Below are 20,231 nucleotides of genomic sequence, written 5' to 3'. Positions count from 1 at the left end.
TCTCCATAGTTAGGATTCTAAAACAAATTAAATGTCAGCCTATTAGAGTGTCAAGGAAAGAAAGTGTGTCTCCCTCCTCGCCTCCTTTGCTGTGTTCAATACAGCAGTTGATGCTGCATGACCTGTTTTACATCAGCTGTTAAGCTTTTACCATATCATATGCAATCACTCTTTGTTACTCTACACTGTTACAGCAGCTGCTTATGGCTTCCCAGTCACATTTTGGAAGCAGCTCTAGGTTTGTTACTGCATTGAAAACATGGCCTCCTGAAACTCAGAGATGTGACATTTTCTATTAGTGAAGCAGTCATTAATATTGCTCTTTTTAACACTCCAAAAGGCCATTCTACTATAATAAATTTATTCCCCAGTATTAAAAACAGGACTCAAAGGATTAATAAACATCAGGATGCCAACTGGGATGGCAGCAGACAGAGGCTGCCTGACCCACTCACCTCAGTGCAGCATATTTTCAGTCTTTGAAACACAGCATGAGAAAAATCAGTTGCATTCTTTTTATTTCAAATGCAGGAGAATTCCCTGAGTAAGCAGTTCTTTACTTAAATAACACTTGGCCAGGACTTAAAATCAACCTGTGGAACAGGTTTCCACAGCCAATGCTGCTCTGGAGATGGCAGGTTCTTTGGCCCAGGGAAGCAAAGGCCTGGCAGAAGCTCTTGATTCATTTCCAAAGCTTCATGCTGCACTGTCATCGGCCTCCTTCAGTACAGCGGTCTCCTCCCCATCCACATCTCCTTTCTGACTGAGCTCTGGGCTTGCTCTTTGACTGCTCTGCCACAGAAGGGATTTTTCATATTTGGTCTTAAAAAGTAATCCATGACCTAAAGAAGCAAGAACGACAGGGGGGAAAAAATTAAAAGCAAAGGAAAAAGAAACTGAAAGGAGAGAAACACACTGGAAAAATGGAGCAGATCGTTCCCTGTAGCTAGAACAAATGGGTCTGGAAAGAACCCATCCCAAAGCCTTGGAATAAAAAGAAATACTCTTGAATGTGCACTAGGTGCAGATTTTAACAGATGCAACCCACTATGTGAGAAAGGCATTTGCTCAATGACCTCTAAGGCCAGAACACAAACAGCTCTGCTTACCTGGACAGTCTGCTGTCTCTTTGAAAGCTCTTTTCTTGCAGCAGCCTCGGCACATGTTAAACACACATTTATTGCCCTGGTGGGGGTGTAAAGAAGCTTATATCATTAACAAAAATAAACATACATATATATATATATATATTTATTTTTTTCACATACATATGTGAGTGTAATTAGCAGCAACAATCTAGCTCTGCACATTCAGACCTTTGGAAAAAGCCTCACTCTAATGAAGCTGACAGAGCTGATGTCATGCAGAGTGGGGAGGACAGCTGTGCACAGAGAACCAAAATGGAAAAAAAACCCACAACCAACCCACAGCTTCAGTCCAATTGGTGCACCAGCACCAGCACCAATCCGTGGGCAGCCTGGGTCACACACTGCACACAGGAAATGCTGTGAGCACTTTGGAACACGAGTTACGATGTTTGTTACAGCTAAGCTTGCTGTTATTTCTCTATGGAAGTACCATATGAAACAAGGTGCTTGGCAGATGCTTGTAATTGTCTTGTAACCATGCCTCAAATAAATCGATCTGACCACATCCATTTCTTTCCTTTTTGCAGCTTAAAATATACCTAAGTATCCATTTTAATATAAAGCCAGACCCTTCTCCAGCAGAGAGCAGCAGTTCAATCTGCCTGTTCTACAGCTTGGCTGGTGGCTCTGATGTTCACACCCTCCATGAGCTTTCAGTGATTTCCCCCACCCTGATGAAAAACAGCTTCATGTCTGGGTTTTGCTTTGCTTTGTTCTTCCTGCTCCTTGCTAGCCCCCATACAACACAGCTTTGGAACACAGAATCTAGAAAAAAACCATAGGCCCATTCTAAACACTTCAAGAGCTGCCTGCAACACTACAATGATGCAAATTCAACACAAACATGAGAACAAGTCCCATTTTGAACACTCCTGCTTGAAGGCCCATGCTGTTAACTGGTTCAGTGATGAAACAGTGGCTTCAGAACCTGACCACCCAAAAGCTCAGTGTTTTCCCATTAATGAACGCAGCAAGAAATCTTACAGTTGCAGCAGCTCAGAACTGAATCCCAGCTGAATGCTGTTCATAACAACAGTGCTCCAGAACAGAACATCCCCTATCACCACCCCCAGAGCTTAGCATGCATGTATTGCTGGATGCTGACATGGCCCTGTATCATGAAAATGCTTTACTGGACACTGACACTGACTTACCTTGGGGTTTCCACATTGATCACACTTTGCATATTTAGCTGGAAAAGACAGAGAACTGACTTTAGCAATGGTGTTTCATATGGAAAGAGTACATTTAAAAATTCAGTGCCCGACAAAGCACAGTGCTGTTTTAGTCAGAGGGGGGGCTCTTTTCCAAATTAAAATACAGAACCACAATGAACAGCGCAGAGCAGGTAAAGATACATTGAGTTTTTCAGTGTGTTTAAGTTAGATGCAAATATTAAAAAAAATATTCTCAATTCCAGTGCAAAAGAGATGGAAATCTGCTTGAAACACACATGACATTTCAATTTCAAATACCAGTAACTGATACTGCTTTGTTTGTACAGCATTTTGAGCTTTCAATAGTTGCTTATTGTGGACTGCTGACCTTCTTTGGTGATGAGGTTTCTTTCCAAATGAACACAAATTGAATCGTGCTGCCTCCTACCAAACTGCCCAACAATCCACCCTATTTTAAAGAAATTTCTACATCTACATAAACACGACCAAGAAAGAAGTGGCAGCTTATGCAGCAGCAATGCCAACAGATGGAACTTACGTTTTAAAGATGGGTCAAAGCTTTTATTTGGATTCCTTAACTTCTTTTTTTGCTTATTCTTTGACAGAAGCTCAGAATTTCCATCTTCTTCCTCTTCCAGAGAACGTTTCCCCCGCACACCTTTTTCAGTCCCCTGGGTTCCATTCTCCTTGCATCTCTCTTTTGGCCTGAAATGGTGAATATCAGCCTAAGCTGCCTTAAGGGAAGAAACAGGTGTTCCCTGGACACTGTCAGCCTATAGAAAACTGCAAAGATTTCTATCATAGCTGAATTACATGAAGATGATGTTGCTTTTAGATGTGGAGGTGTACCAGGTTCAGAAAGTAGAATTCTTGTTTTTTACTTTCTGAAGGGAGAATCTGAAGGAGACAATACCTACAGTAAGCAACATCCCCATGAACAAAACAATAACCAGGAAAACAGCAAAAAAAAAAAAACACAAGAAAAATAACCTGAAGTTTTCATTTGTTTTCAAATGCATGTGAGCTCCAAAAACAGGACTGAGTTACTCTACAGTGACAGTAAGGGCAGGAAAATGTACCTGGTTGCATTAATGTAGGTAACTCACCCTGGCCTGATGTATGGCTGGCAGATCCAGTGGAAAAAAGGCAACCCCTCTTTCGGCTTCTCTCCTTCCTTCTGATTCGCTATTTCTTCCTGCAGCACAGGGTTACAGTCAGCTTTCCTGCAGTTCTCAGGAAATATTCTAAATAGTACTTAAAGCTCCAGGAAACCACTGAGTGTGATCTGAACTAATGGACAGTTAAATACAGTAAAAACAAAACAGAAATCGAACAACAAAACCCCTGTAATACAGAAATGAAGCAGATTTCTAACTTCTGAATCAGCTTTTACTGAGGCGAAGCCGTTTGTGCTTCTCACAGCTGGTAAGCTACAAAGTTCCAGGGAGGTGCCTAACAGATATGAACCCCATTGACACACGTGGTGCATCCCCACCATGTGCAGACAGGGCTGTTTGGGGGAGCAGGGCCCACTGTGGTACCTGGCAGCGCAGTTTCAGTTCCCTGTTGACATCCACGATTCCCTCCAGAGTCTTCACTTTTGCTAATTCTTCACGCAGCTGCTGGTAAACTTGAAGCCTGAGGCAAAACCCAAACACCAAATCATGTTTATTCATTATTCATTATAAGGAGATCATCTAAAATATCTTTATAAAAGCCTTCTATGGAGTTTTCTCACTGTGCTTGCCTGTGGTAGGAGTTCATCTTCTTTCTTTTAACTCTAGGCATCTGTTCCTCTTTCGGGTAAATACTTGTGAGTTTGGGCATGTAAACGTGGTACTCTGAGATAAGTGAACATGAGCATGCCACACATCAGCTACTCCTCAGGAACTGCTCATGAATGTGCTCTTACTCCATGATAAATGCAAGGCAGATTGCTGCAAAGTGAATGAGGAGGCAGGCAGCTCATGTTTGCCATAAAGTGCATGAATGCATACAGACCATTGCCACATCCCAGCCAGTGTGCCCTGATCTCACACCTTGATTTATCTCCTAGTAACTCCTCCATTCCCCAAACCCTGTTTTCCTGCAGTGAAGGCTGAAGGCTTCAGCCCACATTCTCTCCAGGAAGGTTCAGGAAAGAAAACCTTACAAGACAACTCCGGTCAAACAAATTCTTGTATAGGAAAATCAGACACTTGCTAAGCAGAATGAGCCCAGAAAACATCAAGAGTGTCCTGGAGATACTCACGTGTGATGCCAGAGCTTGAAGAGATGAGCCCTGACATAAGACAAGGGACAGGGGTACTTCTGCACTATCTCCAGATACTCCTCAGCCATCTCCCACACCAATGGGTTTCGTCCCTCAAATAAAGCTGGGTTGTGAAGATTACCTTCTAGGAAATGAAAAGAAACACGCTTTCATTTCAGGATTGAAACAGACAACAAAATCTAGGCTCTGCAGTTTGACCAGCTTGTACCAGCCAGTCACAGATACTCACAAAGGAGAATGGAAACTCCACAAATGCTAGCCTGACCTCACAATACTTTATACATAATTTTTAATTGAGTTCAATAGCTCATACCTAATTAAAATCTTCACACAAAAAGTAAAAAAAAAAAGAAAAAAAAGAAAAAAAAGAAAAAAAGAAAAAAAGAAAAAAAGAAAAAAAAAAAAAGAAAAAAAGAAAAAAAGAAAAAAAAGAATAAAAGAAAAAAAAGAAAAAAAGAAAAAAAAGAAAAAAAGAAAAAAAAGAAAAAAAGAAAAAAAGAAAAAAAGAAATCAATGCCAATGGTTAAATATTTAGGCAATGAGTGTCTCATGTTAAGTTTACAGTCTTCTTTGTTTGGCTCAACTATGCAGATACTGCTTCTTACTAAGCCATGCTCAACTAGTGTGACAAACCTTTGTTAAGTTTAGTTAAATCAGTGCTTTCTTAAAAATAAGATTCTGCAATGTCCCCACAATATGTTCCACTGCTTAAGATGTGTGAGTGCTGGAAGCTTTTCCTGATATCTATCCTGACTCTTGTAGCCAGTACAGCCAAATCTTTCTTGTCCAACTCAACATGAATCATCTGCAGGAACATGTCATCAGTGGGGACATTACTGCACCAAGACCCATTCAGCAACTGTTTCACTAATTAATAGATGCCACGAGAATATTGTCACAGGAGAGTTTTTGCCAAGTAATTAGATGTGAGCCATCCACTGAATGGTACTGCAAGTTCAACAGAACAATTCTTACTGTGAAGTGATTCCTGATCCTGGGGAGAAACAGCCCAACGGGGAGAGAAAGACCACACAGCTTCCCACCAAAGTTGTTCAGCACACATCAGCCCAATGTAGGCTTTATATAAATGTATATGGAGAGTAAGAAACAGTTTGTGGCCCCATCTATTAACAGTAAAAGCTCTTTACCTGCACTCATGACACCGTGCACTCCTGTCTTACGGATACATTCTTCCACATCACTGAGACACTGGATGTTTCCATTTGCAAACACAGGAATGCTCACAGCTTTTCTGCATCAGTGAATAAACCAGATGTATAACATTGAGAATTAGGAAAGACTGGAGTTAATCCAGAACTTCTTCTCCTGGCACACAGACAGATGCTTCAGTGCCACTGCGTGCAGAGATTAAAATTTACCTGCTGCTAAAATGGGCACTGCTCACTAACCTGACAGCTTGAATGTGCTCCCAGGATGCCACGCCAGCAAGGGGTCCCTTCTGCTCTTTCGTACGGCCATGGACTGTCAGCAGCTGGAACACAAAGTCCTATTTACTTCCTAAGTGTATGAACCACTGGAACAAATCCACTGACAAAAGACTGCCCTGAATCCAACACACTTCATGGACACTACTGAGATCCCAGGGCTTTTTAAAAAGCCCAAGGATGCTGGTGTAACAGAAAGGTATCACCGGGTCACCTGCTCTGACACAGTCCTGGGTGTTGTTTGACTTCATGATCTTGTCATGCCACAGAGCAGACCGAGGGAAAACCTAAAGATTTCCCATTGCATTGGCTCCTGTCGGTAACAGATTGGTCTGGCTTGCCCCTCAGCAGAAGGCCCAAGTACTGGGAGTACTGGCTTTAAACACAGACTGTCTCCTCTAATTTAACTTGGTTCCTGGACAGTCAGCCTACTTTTTAATTGGTGATGGCCATACGTATTTTGTTTGATTTTTGGTAGCCCTGTGGATCTCATGCATTCACACTGCCTCCTGCAGCTCTGTGTCAGATGGAGACGTTCACCCACGAGGAAAGATGCTACACTGTATAGTGATTCCAGGAGAGACTCTGAAATCACGTTTCCTATCATAGTAGCAACCCAATATGCCACCTACAAATTTTTCCTGTCCGTAAAACAACCAGCAGCCTATCCATCTCCACAGCACTCCAAGATCATGAGATGCTGCACACAAAGACGTGCCCAATGCCCAGGGGCAGGGAGCAGCAGCTTCCTCACCTGGCAGCCAGCCTTCTCCAGCATTTGTGCGTATTTCACTGTCTTGTCAATCTCTGGGAAAACACGGATTTTGCACGTGATGGGAACAGAGAGCTTCTCGTTGGCCAGCAGAACTAGGAGAGATGGAAAAGGCAGTAAGTGGGCTGCACAACGCTGTGGGAAGATCAGACACTGTGTGTGATATGGAAAAAGCCCCCCCCAAAAAATCACATCACGCAGTTCTCACAGATTAAACCGTCAGCAGTGTCCTTTGCAATCCTTACCACAGAGGTTCACCAACAACAGGTAGTAGAAAATACACAAAATGTGTGTGTTAATAAGGAGGCACAGAGTGCTGAGAATGTAACAGCTCCATCTCCCACCACACTTAACGTTCACTTTCAAGGACTTGTCCCATCACATCTTAACCACTGGCACACGTTTACTACTGTCACAGGACACTGCATTCCTGCTGCTCTGCCAACAATAGTAGCACTCACTTGTTCACATTTCCTCTGCTTTGTTTCCAAATTATTACCCAAACAATCATGACAAGTAGAGTGTTGCTCACAGCAAACAGAGCCTTAGTGGCCAGACACTGGAGCCACGTGGCTGCACAGCAGCTCTGTAGGAAAGGACACACGAATTCTGGTGTGCTCCACATGTTCTTGCTGCTCTGAAGGCTAACAGTATTTATTTTTGGTTACATTAGGCAAAGCATTGCCAACATGCCACCAAACTTCATAGCCCTCCCCAGACAGACACACTGCACCCCTTCCTTCCCGTGCCTCCTCTTACTGCTGAGTTCAACCTATTCCCTCTCAAAGTAAGCCCCTCTAAAAACTTACTCATTCTCTGAAGAAGATCCCATTCCTCTTGTAGAAATGCTCCATAGTGACCTATAACAAAACAGCATCAGATTGACTGTGCAGAAGAGTAAGATTCTGACGTATAAATGCATTCATACACAAAGATCCAGACACTCACTGACAGAAGCAGAACAAATCTATCCTCAGCATCCCAAGTTTTCAAACAGGTTCTGGTGTTTGAAACACAGCTACGTTTGCAACACCATTAAGGATTCAGCAGGTTTTATCCTCTATATGCCACTGTTAATTCATTCTGTGCAAGCATTAAGGAAACGGGGCATGCTGAGTGCTTGCACAGTGGTACTTTTAAGTGTAGTTTTGTGAATGTAAGCTCTCTTATCAACTAAAATTGGGAAAGATAAATAAATAAACCAAGCTCTTGCAAAAAAAAAAAAAAAAAAGACTTTTTTGAAGGACATTCTAGACACAAGAGCTATCGCTCAAGAGAAATAGGAATTACAAGCATCCCTAATTTTGGTTGAAGTGCTACAAAGCTGCATCTGTTACAGTGGGTGTAATTAAGTCTGATTTCAACATCACTGATGCCACCCCCAAGTCTTAATTCCGTCATCTCAATACCCCACTGCCAAAGCACATATTCAATACACGCCACATCTTTATTTATGCAGGGTTCAAATTTGCACATACCTCTCTTTGCAATCATCTGGGGGCAACCCAAATTCAGGTCTATGGCATCACAATAATCCTGAGCCAACAGCGCCGCTTGGACAAATACCTCAGGATCATTGGCACAGAACTGGGAAGGAGACAAAGATGAGCAGAATCAGACAAGCAGAATAAGCAGGCAGTAGTTGTTTTTTTTTCCACGTACTGTCAACAGATCACGACATGCTGTCAAAGCAACGCACTGCTACAGAAAACAGGCACAGTTCCAAACAACCACGGCCATTTCTCAACTAAAATGATTCAAAATGAACAGATCTGTGACACTGATCAGCTAAAGACCCTCAACCTCCTAACAAAAAAATCTAAAAAGGTGAGCAGTGAAGAGGCAAAGAAATATTTCACATATTGTAAAAGGGGACAGCCTCTCAGATCTGCTGTGGAGCAAACAGTGTTATCATAGGAGCACATCCAGGCAATGCTGAGAAAATTCCAGCTTTATTGATGCTACACATCAATTTATTCAGAACAGGCTGGATGTGACTCTGGGCTCATCCATTGTGGATGTGGCTCTCCTCATCCATTTTGCTCCTCTGTATGTGAGAACTGCCTGGCTTGAGCTGCCCATCCTTACCTGTATTATGCTGCAGCCCCACAGGCCCCTCTCTCTTTGGGTCCTGAATGTAGCACAGTACTCAAGAAGCAGAACTAAGGCCCCATCTGGAGTACTGCGTCCGGGTCTGGAGCCCCCAGTACAAGAAAAACAGGGAAATGTTGGAGAGGGTCCTGAGGAGGGCTAAAAAGATGACTGGGGGCTGGAGCACCTCTCCTACAAAAACAGGCTGAGGGAGCTGGGCTTGTTCAGCCTGGAGAAAAGAAGACTGTGGAGTGACCTCATTGCAGCCTTTCAGTACCTAAAGGGAGCCTACAAACAGGAGGGGAATCAACTCTTTGGAAGGGTAGATAACAGCAGGACAAGGGGAAATGGTTTGAAGTTGAGGGAAGGAAGATTTAGGTTGGATGTCAGGGGGAAGTTCTTTCCTATGAGAGTGGTGAGGTGCTGGAATAGCTGCCCAGAGAGGCTGTGGATGCCCCGTCCATCCCTGGAGGTGTTCAAGGCCAGGTTGGATGGGGCCCTGGGCAGCCTGGGCTGGTATTAAATGGGGAGATTGGTGACCCTACCTGTGGTGGGGGTTGGAGCTTGGTGACCCTACCTGTGGTGGGGGTTGGAGCTTGGTGACCCTTGAGATCCCTTCCAACCCCAGCCATTCTATGATTCTGCGATTCTATGAAACATAGAAAGCTTTGAAGCACATCCACTCTTCCTTGCGTTTGCTTTTCTGGCCTTTTTACTATAGCCAAGCCCTGAGCTTGTGGTTTCAGACAGAACCCAGCGCTCCTCCCCACGGCACAGGGCGGGGCAGAAGCCGGGGCTGCAGGACGAGGGGCCCGAACGCCACCAACAGAACGGCTCAGGTCGGAGGGGACCTTAAAGGTCATCGAGCTCCAATCCTACCGAGGGCTGCGCGCCCACAGCTCGGGCTGCCCAGGGCCCATCCACGGCCTCGGGCACCTCCAGGGCCGGGGCACCGCAGCTCCACGCAGAGCCTCACCGCCCTCCGAGCAACGAATCTCCTCACATCTCACCCTCATCTCCCCTCTCTCCGTCCGAAGCCGATCCCGCGGCCGTCCCGCTGTCCCTACGAACGCTCGCTCCCCACCTGCACGATGAGCGGGCGGTCCTCGGGACAGGCCTCGCCGTACAGGTTCTCGCGGCGGTAGTTGGCGTCCCTCAGGAAGACCTGGGCGTGCAGCATCGGCGTGTAGCAGAGCTGGGCGCCGTGCCGGCGGCTCAGCAGCCTCCAGGCCAGCTCGCTCTGGTCCACCATAGGAGCCACCACGTAGTGGGCGCCGCGCAGCGTCTCCCTCCAGAACGCCTCTCCGCGCAGCTTCGGCATCTCCCTCCCGCCGCACCCCGCCGCGGGGCCCGCAGCCGCCGCCTGAAGCCCGCAGGCTCGGCCCGGGCAGGGCAGCGCGGCGGCCGGACGGTGCAACCGCCATCTCCCTCCGGCCGCTCCCGCGGTGCCGCCGCGCGCCGTCCCGTCCGGAAACCGCGGCGCCGCTGACAGGGACCGCGCGCGGACGGGGCCGGGGGCAGAGCGGGGAGCGCCGTCCTGCGGCTGAACGGCCCTTCAGCACGCGTCCCACGGAGGAGCCTGCGAGGGCTTCTTCCACCTACTGTCTTCCCACCCTCCCCTCCACCCCAGCTCATGGTTGCGATGGATCCTGCTCGGCACGAAGCACTTCCCATTCTTTTCCACCATCTTCTACTGCTGTCAGAGGCCGAACTGATCCATCAGCTCTGCTGTCTGACCTACACAGCCTCTCTAACCTTCCCTTTCCCCTTCTTAGAATCACGGGATGGTTGGAGTTGGAAGGGATCCTAAAGGCCATCTGGTGCCACCCCTGCACTGAGCAGGGACACCCACAGCTCCATCAGTGCTCACAGCCCATCCCCTGACCTTGGCTGTCTGCAGGGATGGGGCACCATCGCCTCTATGGGAAACCTGTGCCACTGCCTCACTGCCCGCAGTGTAAAACCTTCTTCCTTATATCCAGTCTAAACCTCCCCTCTTTTAGTTTGATTCCTTTTCCCCCATTCCATCCCATCCCATCCCATCCCATCCCACCCCACTAGAGTCTGTCCCCATCTTACAGCCCCTTTAGGGACTGAAGGCCACTCTCAGCTCTCCCCAGAGCCCTCCATTCTCCATGCTGCACAGCCCCAGCTCTCAGCCTGTCCTCATAGGGCTGTTCCATCCCTGGGAGCATTTCTGTGGCCCTCCTCTGGCTGTGCCCCAACAGGTCTGTGTCTCTCCCATACTGAGGACCCCACATCCACACACAGTGCTCCCAGCGAGGTCACATAGCACACAGTCCCCTGTGCTGACAGTAAGGGCTGCCTTGCGCGTGGCTTTGTTTTACCTCATGAAGTTTCTCTGGGCCCACTGCTGAGTCTGTCCAGGTCCCTCTAGATGGCATCCCATCCTTTGGGCATGTTGACCACATCACACAGTTGGGTGTCATCCACAAACTGCTGAGAGTGCACTCGATGCCACTGTCAACCTCACTGAGGACATTAAAGAATGCTGGTCCTATTACTGACACCTGAGGGACACCACTGCTCACCAAACTCCATCTGGACATCAAGCCCTGGACACTCTGTATATGGTTTCACAACCAGTTCCTCATCCAATGAACAGTCCATCCATCAAATCCCTATCTTCCCAGTTTGGAGAGGACGTTGCAGCGGGCTGGGTCAAACACTACCTTACTGAAGCCCAGCTCCAGTAGGCTCTTCCCCTGACACAGTTACATTATAATGAAAAGCCACAGGGTTGGTCAGGCAGCAGCTGCTCTCAGGGAAGCCATGCTGGTTGTCCGATCTTACTAAAGTAACTGCAGGAGAAACCATTTTCATTTTTAAAGTTGCTTTCTCTGGCAAAAGAGGACTACCCCTTTTCTCTCAGGAAGCCGACAGCACAAAGACAAAAGTAATAGCTCTGGCACTGATGACCATAAGTACCATATGTTTTTCTTTTTGCATGGTGTTAGGCTACGTTGCAGGTTTCAGGTTTACTGCCCACCATTTCATAACAGCAATGTATTTTTTTTTGAGCCTAAGTCAGGCTGCAGAGCAGTGTAGGGGCACAGTCTCAAGGAAGAGCAGCGTGGTGCAGAGAAGATGAAGAGGAGGATGGAACCTGAGCAGCAGTTGACAGGAGACTCCCACTTCAGTTTCTACAATAAAGGGTAAATGTGAAGAACTCCTACCTTTGACCTCACAACACATGTGACTCTTTGATTTTGCATGATGCTGCTATCTTTCTACCCATTGAGAAATAACGAGCAGTACCAGCGCTAATAAGGTTTTTATTTTTGGCACACTGTATTCAGCAGCCAGTTACATAATGGGTTACAGGGCAGCAGCTCAGTATTAGACAATTAGGGGGAAAACAAAACAAAACAACAACCTCCTGCCTTTCAAATAACAACCACAAGAACATTGAGAGCATAGAGGCTATAAGTAATTCTTGAGGAATTTCTATTACTAAACCAGTATCTTCAAGCTTTGCCTAGAAGAGACCATGCACATTTATGTTTATACAGAGAACTTGTACAACTCTTGATTGGACAGCTGCAACAGCATTAGTCCTTGATCCCTCTACACAGCCCATTCAGAACTGCACTGCCTTCCTTCAGAGCTGAGATGCTGGGTCAGAATCGTTAACACTTCATTTTAGTGCAGGACTATTGTACCTATTTTGTTAGAAGTTTTAAGCACTCTTTTTTCCTTCTGGCTGTTCAGTACAACCAAGGCAGATAGGATTCTTTCCCTCTTTTCAGGCTCACTACAGCTGCCAGTAGTAAAACAAGAAAGTAAACAAAACAAAAAAAATGAAAGAAAAAAAAAAGAAAAGAAAAAGAAAATGATACTGGTCCCTGGTTGTTTTATTTAATGTGGTGTCATATGCTAGGATGTGCACGGACAGTGCACAGCAGATGTAATGAAGTCCCCTGTTATGCATGTATGCCCAGCCCCTATAGCTTCTTTTCAGCATCACATTCTTTGCAGCTGTAAGGCACCTCCCTGCACACACTGCCTGCCTCCTTGCACTGCCACCTAACACCTGACCACCATCCCTCACAGGTTAATAGCATGGATTCCCATTGCCTACTTAGCACTCTCAACGGCCTTGAGGTAGATGCTATTAGTCCCATTTTACAGATGGGGAAACTGAGGCGGTAACATGAACCACTTGTACAAAACCACAACAATGGAGCCAGAATCAGAATTTCAAGAGTTTTCACTTCAATCTTTTGGGTATGGATGTGATTTGGTTGCATCTAAGGTACCAAAAAGCATGGCGACGAGAAGCCACGCTCCAGGATTATCTCAATTCTTCTTTCTTAATGTTATTTCTACAGTCTCCAATCTGGTATCTTAGCAGCAGTCTTGGCTTTATATCAAGAAATGAGAGATTCCAAATGAAACTTGAGGATTAAAAAGATAGTAGTAGAGAATGAGACAAAAAGCAAACCAGTGATCAATTCTGTTTAATTCTAGGAAAGCCAGAGAGGAAAAGACACTCTTCAGATTAAAAAAAAAAAAAAAAAGTAAAAAAAACAAAACAAAACTTATTCTAGAAATGCTTTAAGCTGACATTATGTTGTTTGTATTTCAGATTTCACAAAAGAAATACTTTATAAAACTAAAACCAGTTAACCCAGCCACTATCCACAGAGGGTTGTATAAGCAAGAGACGCTAGGTCAGAACCTGCATGAGGAACCAGTTGTTCCTCTCACTGGAATGCTCCTGAACTAACAGGATGCTTCACCAGGGGATGAATACAGAAAGAACCGGGGTTTACAGAAGTTCTGAGAGGCAGTGAAATGCCTCCTGGTTGGTACTTCATTGCTATTCAGGTCTCCTCTGTATCATAGGTGTAGCAAGGATTTACTGATTTTGGAAAAGACAGATCCAGCATAGCAAAAGTCAGTCATTTTGAAATTGAATTTTATGCAAGTTTCCTTTAAAAAGGTACTGTATCTTAAAATCATGCCAAACTGTTTACTTAGCTAACTTATGTGGGATCTCCAGTCTCACTGCCAGAGGAAAATGCATACTCAAGGCTTAAGCAAGCCCTGTGCTAAATAAAATACACTGGGGCATTGGGTGGACGCTTCTGTGTTTGCATGAACTTTGGTTATGGGAGAGCAAGGGTAGGAGGATTTGTACCGTTACCAATGGAGAACTCTATTCCCCTGACATTCCAAATGTCTGGTTGGATGGAGCAACTGGAGGTGGGAAGGAACAATGGTGAAGCAATAGCTTTAATGCTTTACTGTTTCTGGTAATGCAAAGCACAGAACCTTGCACAGATATAAACTAAGTACATACCTAGGGACAGCTCTGCCTGCTTGTATCAGCCCAAGTTAAGGCTGTTCAACACTTGGCATCTGTTGAACCATCCCATCCTGCCCTCCACGCCTCTCCCCTCACAAGAGTGGGTGATGGCAAGAACCCCCCACTTCCACCCTTCTGAACAAGGAGGGTGGGGAGTGAAAGAAAAACACATACAAAAATCACTAATCAAAATAAAAAAACATCACAAAAAAAACCAAAACAAAACACAAACAAAAATAAACTAAAAAAAAAAAAAAAGAAATGGGCTGTTCCATAGATGCACTTTGGTTTAACAAATGGGCAACCTCCCCTTGTAGAATAAACCTATCCCTCCAAAATGGATGTTTCCTTTTCTGATACCCACGATAAATTAAAACCAAGCAAGAAGTCTCTGATTTGACACAATAAATACTTAGAATATATCAAATTAAAAAAATATAGTTACAAAAGCCTCAATGGAATTCTCTTTCTGACCTAACTACAGACAGATTCTTCACAGACAACAAGTATCTCCGAAATCAGCTGCAGCTCTCCTCTCTGCTCACTGGGCTTGGTCAACAAGTGCTATCACTTACCCTTTGGAATACTGTTAAGACAAAACAATATAGAGCACAAGAAGTCTACTCCTAAATTTGTTTTTCATACTGCCAAAGCTGTAGGAAGCAACCATTGCTGGGGAACCCTCACAGCAGTGCAGAGTGACAGAGTCACAGCACCGCAGTAACACAGACAGGGATACTGGGGAAAAAAAACAAAGCATAGAAAGGGAAAGAGGAGAGAGAACCCATGAAAGTTAGAAAAGATGACTGAGAGAGAGGAAACAGAGACCAATCAAGGTCAGCTGGACTTCCCAGCTCTGGCAGCAGAGCAGATGAGATGTTCAACAGGAAGAGTTCCTTGGGGTCTGTCATAACTAGGAATGTTGTTGGCATTTTCTTCACCATTGACGGTAAGTGAGCAGATGTTAACCTTCTCTGACACTGACACGTGGTTCTGCCAGTGAGCCATGGATGATCCCAATAATTGATTCAACACCATCTCCCTCCAATAAGGTGCGGTGATCTCCTTCAATGACGTGGACCGATACTTTTCCATCGCATACCTGCACAGACACAGAACAAATACACGCACAATTTAAAAGCAGCTAGCCGTGTAGCTGTTTTGGGTCTGTCAGTCTGAGTTATTCATATTTTGCATCACCTTTAACAAATGTTTTTGAAAAACACAACCAGGTATATTCTAATAGATGTTTTACAGTATTTGTGTCCAACCCATATGTTTTTGTTGCCCTCTTTATTTTAATGTTTTAATTTTAAAAAAAGTTTTGTTACTTCTATACATTAACTATATTATATACATTTTATATACAGCCCAAGACAATTCCTCTTCACTCAGTGCAGCCCAGGCAAACCAAAAGGTTGGACACCCATATGAGCACTGTAGTTTCATAGGTGATCCACTCAAACGTTTCCCTGCCCAGCTTACAACACCAACATGATACTAACAGAATAATTTACCTACTTTATCTATGAATGACTGAAGTAGATACCTATGTGCCCTTAAGACAGCCCTCCATCTACCTTCCTCCCACCACCAGAACTCTTCCTCTCGGGGCATTATGGAACTTTTATCACATTCAGGCTAGCTTGGAAGCAAGAGTAAATGCAAGTCATAACTCAAAAGGGATGGGAAGTGCCAATATAACAAAGGTAATTTAGAAAATTCCTTACTGCAGACAGCAGGAAAAAGGAATGTGAGACACTTCCCCTTTTATCTAAACAGGAGCTATACAACAGTGACCTTATCGGGATACAGGCCAACAACCTACTTTTTTTTTTTTTAGGCCCACAGGATACCCACAGACTAACTTTTACATGGTCCACAAAACATAACTAAGAAAAGTTGCTGCTGCTGTCAGAGGGCTGGTACTCATTCTTCTAAGTCTGCACTCATGCAGTGAACAAACTTTTGGGGTCTACACTCAAATATCAGAGACTCAAAGTTACTTTTGTCAAGTTACACTCTTAACATCTTTATTATCCAAAATCTACTTAGAGAGACACAAGAATTAGCTATAGAAAACAGATTATCCAATATATAGGCTAGACTTCCCCTTGGCACTCCCTGCTCAGAAAGAAAATGCAGAGAAACCATCATCTTAATAGTTTCTGGAAACTTAATTCTTATCAGTGTGTCATAGCTGCAGAACAGTTACTTCTTTAACTTCAGTTTCATTCTTCTTCTCTCCCTAAGAGTGGTTCCCATGCTTTTCTTTTGTTCCCCCACCTATCAGGAGACCCTCATCAGTCACCAGCAGATCTCACACTGACCTCTGAGAGTCTGTAGTCGCCACCCAGACCTTCTTCATACTCATTGTGAGTCTTTGCCCGCATCAGTGTCACGTTCCCATGATACTTGGACTCTGGTATATACTTGTCAGCAGCCTTCAGCTTGTGGTAAAAGGAAGCAGCAGCAAAGCTGAGTGCTTCACGATTGATGTTTTTATGAATTTGAGTTATAAGGTCTGCAGCAGCATTGACACGAGCCTCCAGATCTTCCAAGGGCAGAAGAATCTCCAACAACTGGAAATATTGAAAAAAAATTCCCCTTTAGTCTCAGTATCTGGGCATTAATCTACATTAAACACATAAAAACCACCACCCACAACCACACCCTTCCTGTGCAATATAAGAAAGAAGCATTACCTTATTGTATTCAATGCCTGTAAACTGCTGAACAAAGGCACACAGCGCTTCTGTCTCCAATGCAGCCTCATTTCCTTGGGTCAGCTTTGCTCTGTAGCTCTAAAAAAAGAGAACAGTAAAACACTATCGTGTGAGAGATACATCTGAGCTTGAGTGTTAGATAAAAACAATTCCAGAACAAAGGACTTTGAACCGGAAAAGAAGAGGGAAAGTGGAGTGGAGGAAAATAAATAAAAATAGAAACTAAACCTTGGATAAGATACCTTGAGGACAGATTAGAAAGCACATCTAACAAGTAGCAAATGCCCAAAGAGCAGGATCCCTTGGGCAGCATAATGGAAATGGAAAGGAGAGACCTAAGGAGGGTTTTCCAGCACATCTACTTTAGGATCTTGTCTTGCAGGCTCAAAAGGTCTTCCAGAAGACATCATTATTATTATTTACAATGACAAGAGCAGAATGTGTGGGCCAGCCCCAGCTAGTTAACAAACAACACTCCCCACATGCTTCCAACTCTTAATGGATCCTTAAGTGCCCACTATCTACAGCTCTGTCCCATCTCCCCTGGCAAGAAAAGCCTTACCTTTTTAGATGGTTCATATCTAGAACAGTAAGCTCAGAGTAAGCATCCCACCCTCCCTGATAACACAGAATGTTTTCCAAGTGGAAGGTTGTTGTTGTTTTTTTTTTTTTTTTACCTGAGTGTATGCTGCCACAAAGGAATGAGACCCATCAAAAAGGAATAAACTGTTGAGTGCATGGGAAGCATTTTGTTGTGCTTGCAGCTGAGAGCACATTTCAAAGGCTACGCAGGCACCAAAAGAGTATCCAGCAATGCGATAAGGTCCTTCAGGCTGTATCTGCTTCATACAGTCAATATAATAGGATGCCAGGCTCTGTATGCTGTCCAAGGGAGCAGCTAGAACACAAAAGCAAATTAGTCAGGTGAAACAGACTAGCAGCGACAACTGCTTTCTCAAGAGCTCAGAACAATTTTATCAGAAACATCCACATTATTTTAGAAGTAAGCTTCTAAATTATTGTGAGCAACTTTTATTTTAGACAAGTAACAGCTCTGCTTCCAGCTTTCAAAGAGAGGAAGAAGGCCATTGTTTCTCTGCCAAATGCTTACCTGCTCAAGTTACTCAGTCTAATTGCTCCATTTTCCCATTTTCTTCAGTCTAACCTAACACTTTTCATTACGTTGGGTTGTTTGCCACAACACTGTATGGGTTGTAAGCACCTCTGAATTTAAGGGTCTAGAAACAGAACTCCCTCTATAAAGGAACTGAAGTTCAGACTGTTAGGTATACAAATTCAAGATGCTGAAGAACTGAGATACCTTTCGTGCACTGGAGTCCATAGCAGGGCATATGAAGTTTGGAGGCAAGAGTGTAGAAGACTGCAATGGATCCCTCAATGGGGTGAACAAGGAAAAGAGGGCGTTCTGTGCTCTGAACTTCATTGAGACGGGTAATCGTTGGCCCTTCTGGATTCACCAGCAAGTTATTCAAATCCAGTTTTGGAGGCTCACCTGGGCCCATCTTCAACACTTGGGATGGCTTCAGCTCTTTGAAGAAAAGCACAGCAGACACAGTCAGTCACATAGAAGCAGAGACTTGGTCATGTTGCCATAGCCTAAAAGAGATGCTGAGGACTGCTCTGTATTAGCCCACTGGCTCACTAAATCAAGGCACTGTCAGTTGCTCTGTGGCAACTGTCCATGCTTTTGGCTTGCAGTAAACATGGCCATTACTCTACAATCAAGTAGAAGGCCTCCAATCACATCCTGCACACAGCTATGTAAGAATGCTCATGCAGGCAGATGCTATCCAGGCAGCACAACAGCTTTCACAGCCTTTCTTATATTCCTTCACTGGAACTGATGGGCCTAACTTAATGTCACCATATTTTAGCAGAATGTTTGTCATATAAAGAAGCCTTTCAGCTATAATCAGATATTATTTCACAATTTGATAAAGGCTTATGTCACCAGAGATGAAAGCAACAGGTTCAGAGCTCAGTTGTTTGGACTCAGCTGACTGGTAGCAACCCTAATCCAGACACTGTACCTTCTGCTGTCCCAGACTTGGAGGACAGTTCACGCAGTTTGTTGATTGTAAGCAGTCTGATTTCTCTCATGGTCATAACGATGTCATAGTCTCTCTCCAGCGTCTGGCGCACCTCCACACCCATCAAGGAATCCAGGCCCAAGTCTGCTAAGGAGCTCTCAGCATTCAGACTGCTCACATCACGAACACCTGAGGAAAAAACAGCACACAAGACTTGTCAGCTCTAGGTCTCTCTATAGCAATCTTCTCAGCTTCACTTTTTCCTTAAACATGAATAAAGCACAGCTACAGAGCAGAATTTGCTATTCAAGATCATCTAATGCTTTCAAAAATCACCTCTTCTACAACCCACATCTGATTTAGTATTTAGACTGCATGTTAAACGTGCACAGCTTTATGACAGGCAATATATCAGTCACAGCTACGTAGCTGTGAACACTGGCACTTCAGCTCTAGAAGTTCAGAACATCCAATTAGAGAAGTTTCAGCTAAAGAGGCTGTAACTGAAGGCACAGCTCTAGACCTAACAAGGTTTACCCTTGTAGGCTGAAGCAGGTTCCTTTCCCAGACCTCTTCAGAGTAACCATCACTCAGAGAGGACAAAATGTCCTGGCTGCTGCCCAGTCCTCTTCTACCTGGCAGCATGGCATAATGAGGGAAACAAACTTTTAGTCACTACTGGACACAAAATACTGGAATAGACAAACCTCCAGTCACACCCTACCACACAGTTCTCAGGTTCTCATGCAAACTGCTAAGAAAATAATCATACCAGCAGTATCTCCATGACTGCGAAGGCAAAGGATGCTTCTAGAAACAAGCAGAGGCTGAGGTACATCAGTCCTCACTTTCCACCCAGTGGAGGTTGAAAACACTATTCCTCTCAGACCATACTGGAGCAAGAGCCCTTCTAAAAATGAGCACCAAGTATGCAATTGCTAGACTTTGCATTTACCAAGGATATGAGCAACAGCTTCTACAAGATCCCGTTGACTTCCTCCTTCACTTTTCACAGAGACCTTCTCTGCTAGGACAAAACTGGACATGACAGGATGAGGTTGATTCAGGAACATATCAAGCACCTCCAGGCATGAGCTGATTTGCTGGAGAACAGTTCCCCCAATCACAACTTCTCTGTTTCCCATTGCCTTCAGGATGCCCACATCACCAATGGCTCCCCACTGGACTGCCAGGCCTGGAGGAGAAATCACAAGGA

General features: G+C 44.6%; 2 protein-coding genes across 3 annotated transcripts in view; both read right to left on the bottom strand.

Moving 5' to 3' along the window:
* Positions 1-501: 501 nt before the first annotated feature.
* DUS1L (dihydrouridine synthase 1 like) lies at positions 502-10,370 on the bottom strand. Of its 2 annotated transcripts, none has more exons than XM_085240125.1 (13): positions 9,917-10,370; positions 8,294-8,402; positions 7,625-7,675; positions 6,798-6,910; positions 6,008-6,090; positions 5,747-5,850; positions 4,578-4,722; positions 3,868-3,964; positions 3,433-3,521; positions 2,865-3,031; positions 2,303-2,340; positions 1,110-1,185; positions 502-842 (listed from the first exon to the last, which is right to left on the bottom strand). In XM_085240125.1, the coding sequence occupies exons 1-13, from the start codon at positions 10,328-10,330 to the stop codon at positions 697-699; spliced, it is 1,632 nt and encodes a 543-aa protein (XP_085096251.1). In that variant the 5' UTR covers positions 10,331-10,370; the 3' UTR covers positions 502-696. The 2 variants fall into 2 exon arrangements, with proteins under 2 accessions (XP_085096251.1, XP_085096252.1); XM_085240126.1 differs by having other exon boundaries at positions 6,008-6,105; positions 9,991-10,368.
* A 1,815-nt stretch (positions 10,371-12,185) lies between these two features.
* FASN (fatty acid synthase) overlaps positions 12,186-20,231 on the bottom strand; it is a 36,322-nt gene continuing 28,276 nt past the window's right edge. Inside the window, exons 37-43 of the mRNA XM_085240481.1 lie at positions 19,971-20,210; positions 19,016-19,204; positions 18,286-18,513; positions 17,642-17,862; positions 16,944-17,042; positions 16,569-16,820; positions 12,186-15,340 (exon numbers count right to left, since the gene is read on the bottom strand). Of these exons, the coding sequence (XP_085096607.1) occupies positions 15,203-15,340; positions 16,569-16,820; positions 16,944-17,042; positions 17,642-17,862; positions 18,286-18,513; positions 19,016-19,204; positions 19,971-20,210 (1,367 nt within the window). The 3' untranslated portion in view covers positions 12,186-15,202. The remainder of the gene's footprint in view (positions 15,341-16,568; positions 16,821-16,943; positions 17,043-17,641; positions 17,863-18,285; positions 18,514-19,015; positions 19,205-19,970; positions 20,211-20,231) is intronic.

The sequence above is a fragment of the Meleagris gallopavo genome, chromosome 20 (assembly GCF_905368555.1).
Source record: "Meleagris gallopavo chromosome 20, MGAL_WU_HG_1.1, whole genome shotgun sequence".
NCBI lineage: Eukaryota > Metazoa > Chordata > Aves > Galliformes > Phasianidae > Meleagris > Meleagris gallopavo.
The sequence above is the reverse complement of the archived record's forward strand: the minus strand, read 5'-3'. Positions and strand labels throughout refer to the sequence as shown.

Excerpts from the sequence above, each read along its gene's own strand:
- DUS1L (XM_085240125.1), bottom strand. The coding sequence starts at position 10,330 with ATGGCGGTTGCACCGTCCGGCCGCCGCGCTGCCCTGCCCGGGCCGAGC. Across the intron at positions 4,723-5,746 it reads GCACGGTGTCATGAGTGCAG|AAGGTAATCTTCACAACCCA; the intron begins GTAAAGAGCTTT and ends TTCATTTCCTAG. Across the intron at positions 2,341-2,864 it reads CTTTGACCCATCTTTAAAAC|CTAAATATGCAAAGTGTGAT; the intron begins GTAAGTTCCATC and ends TGTCTTTTCCAG.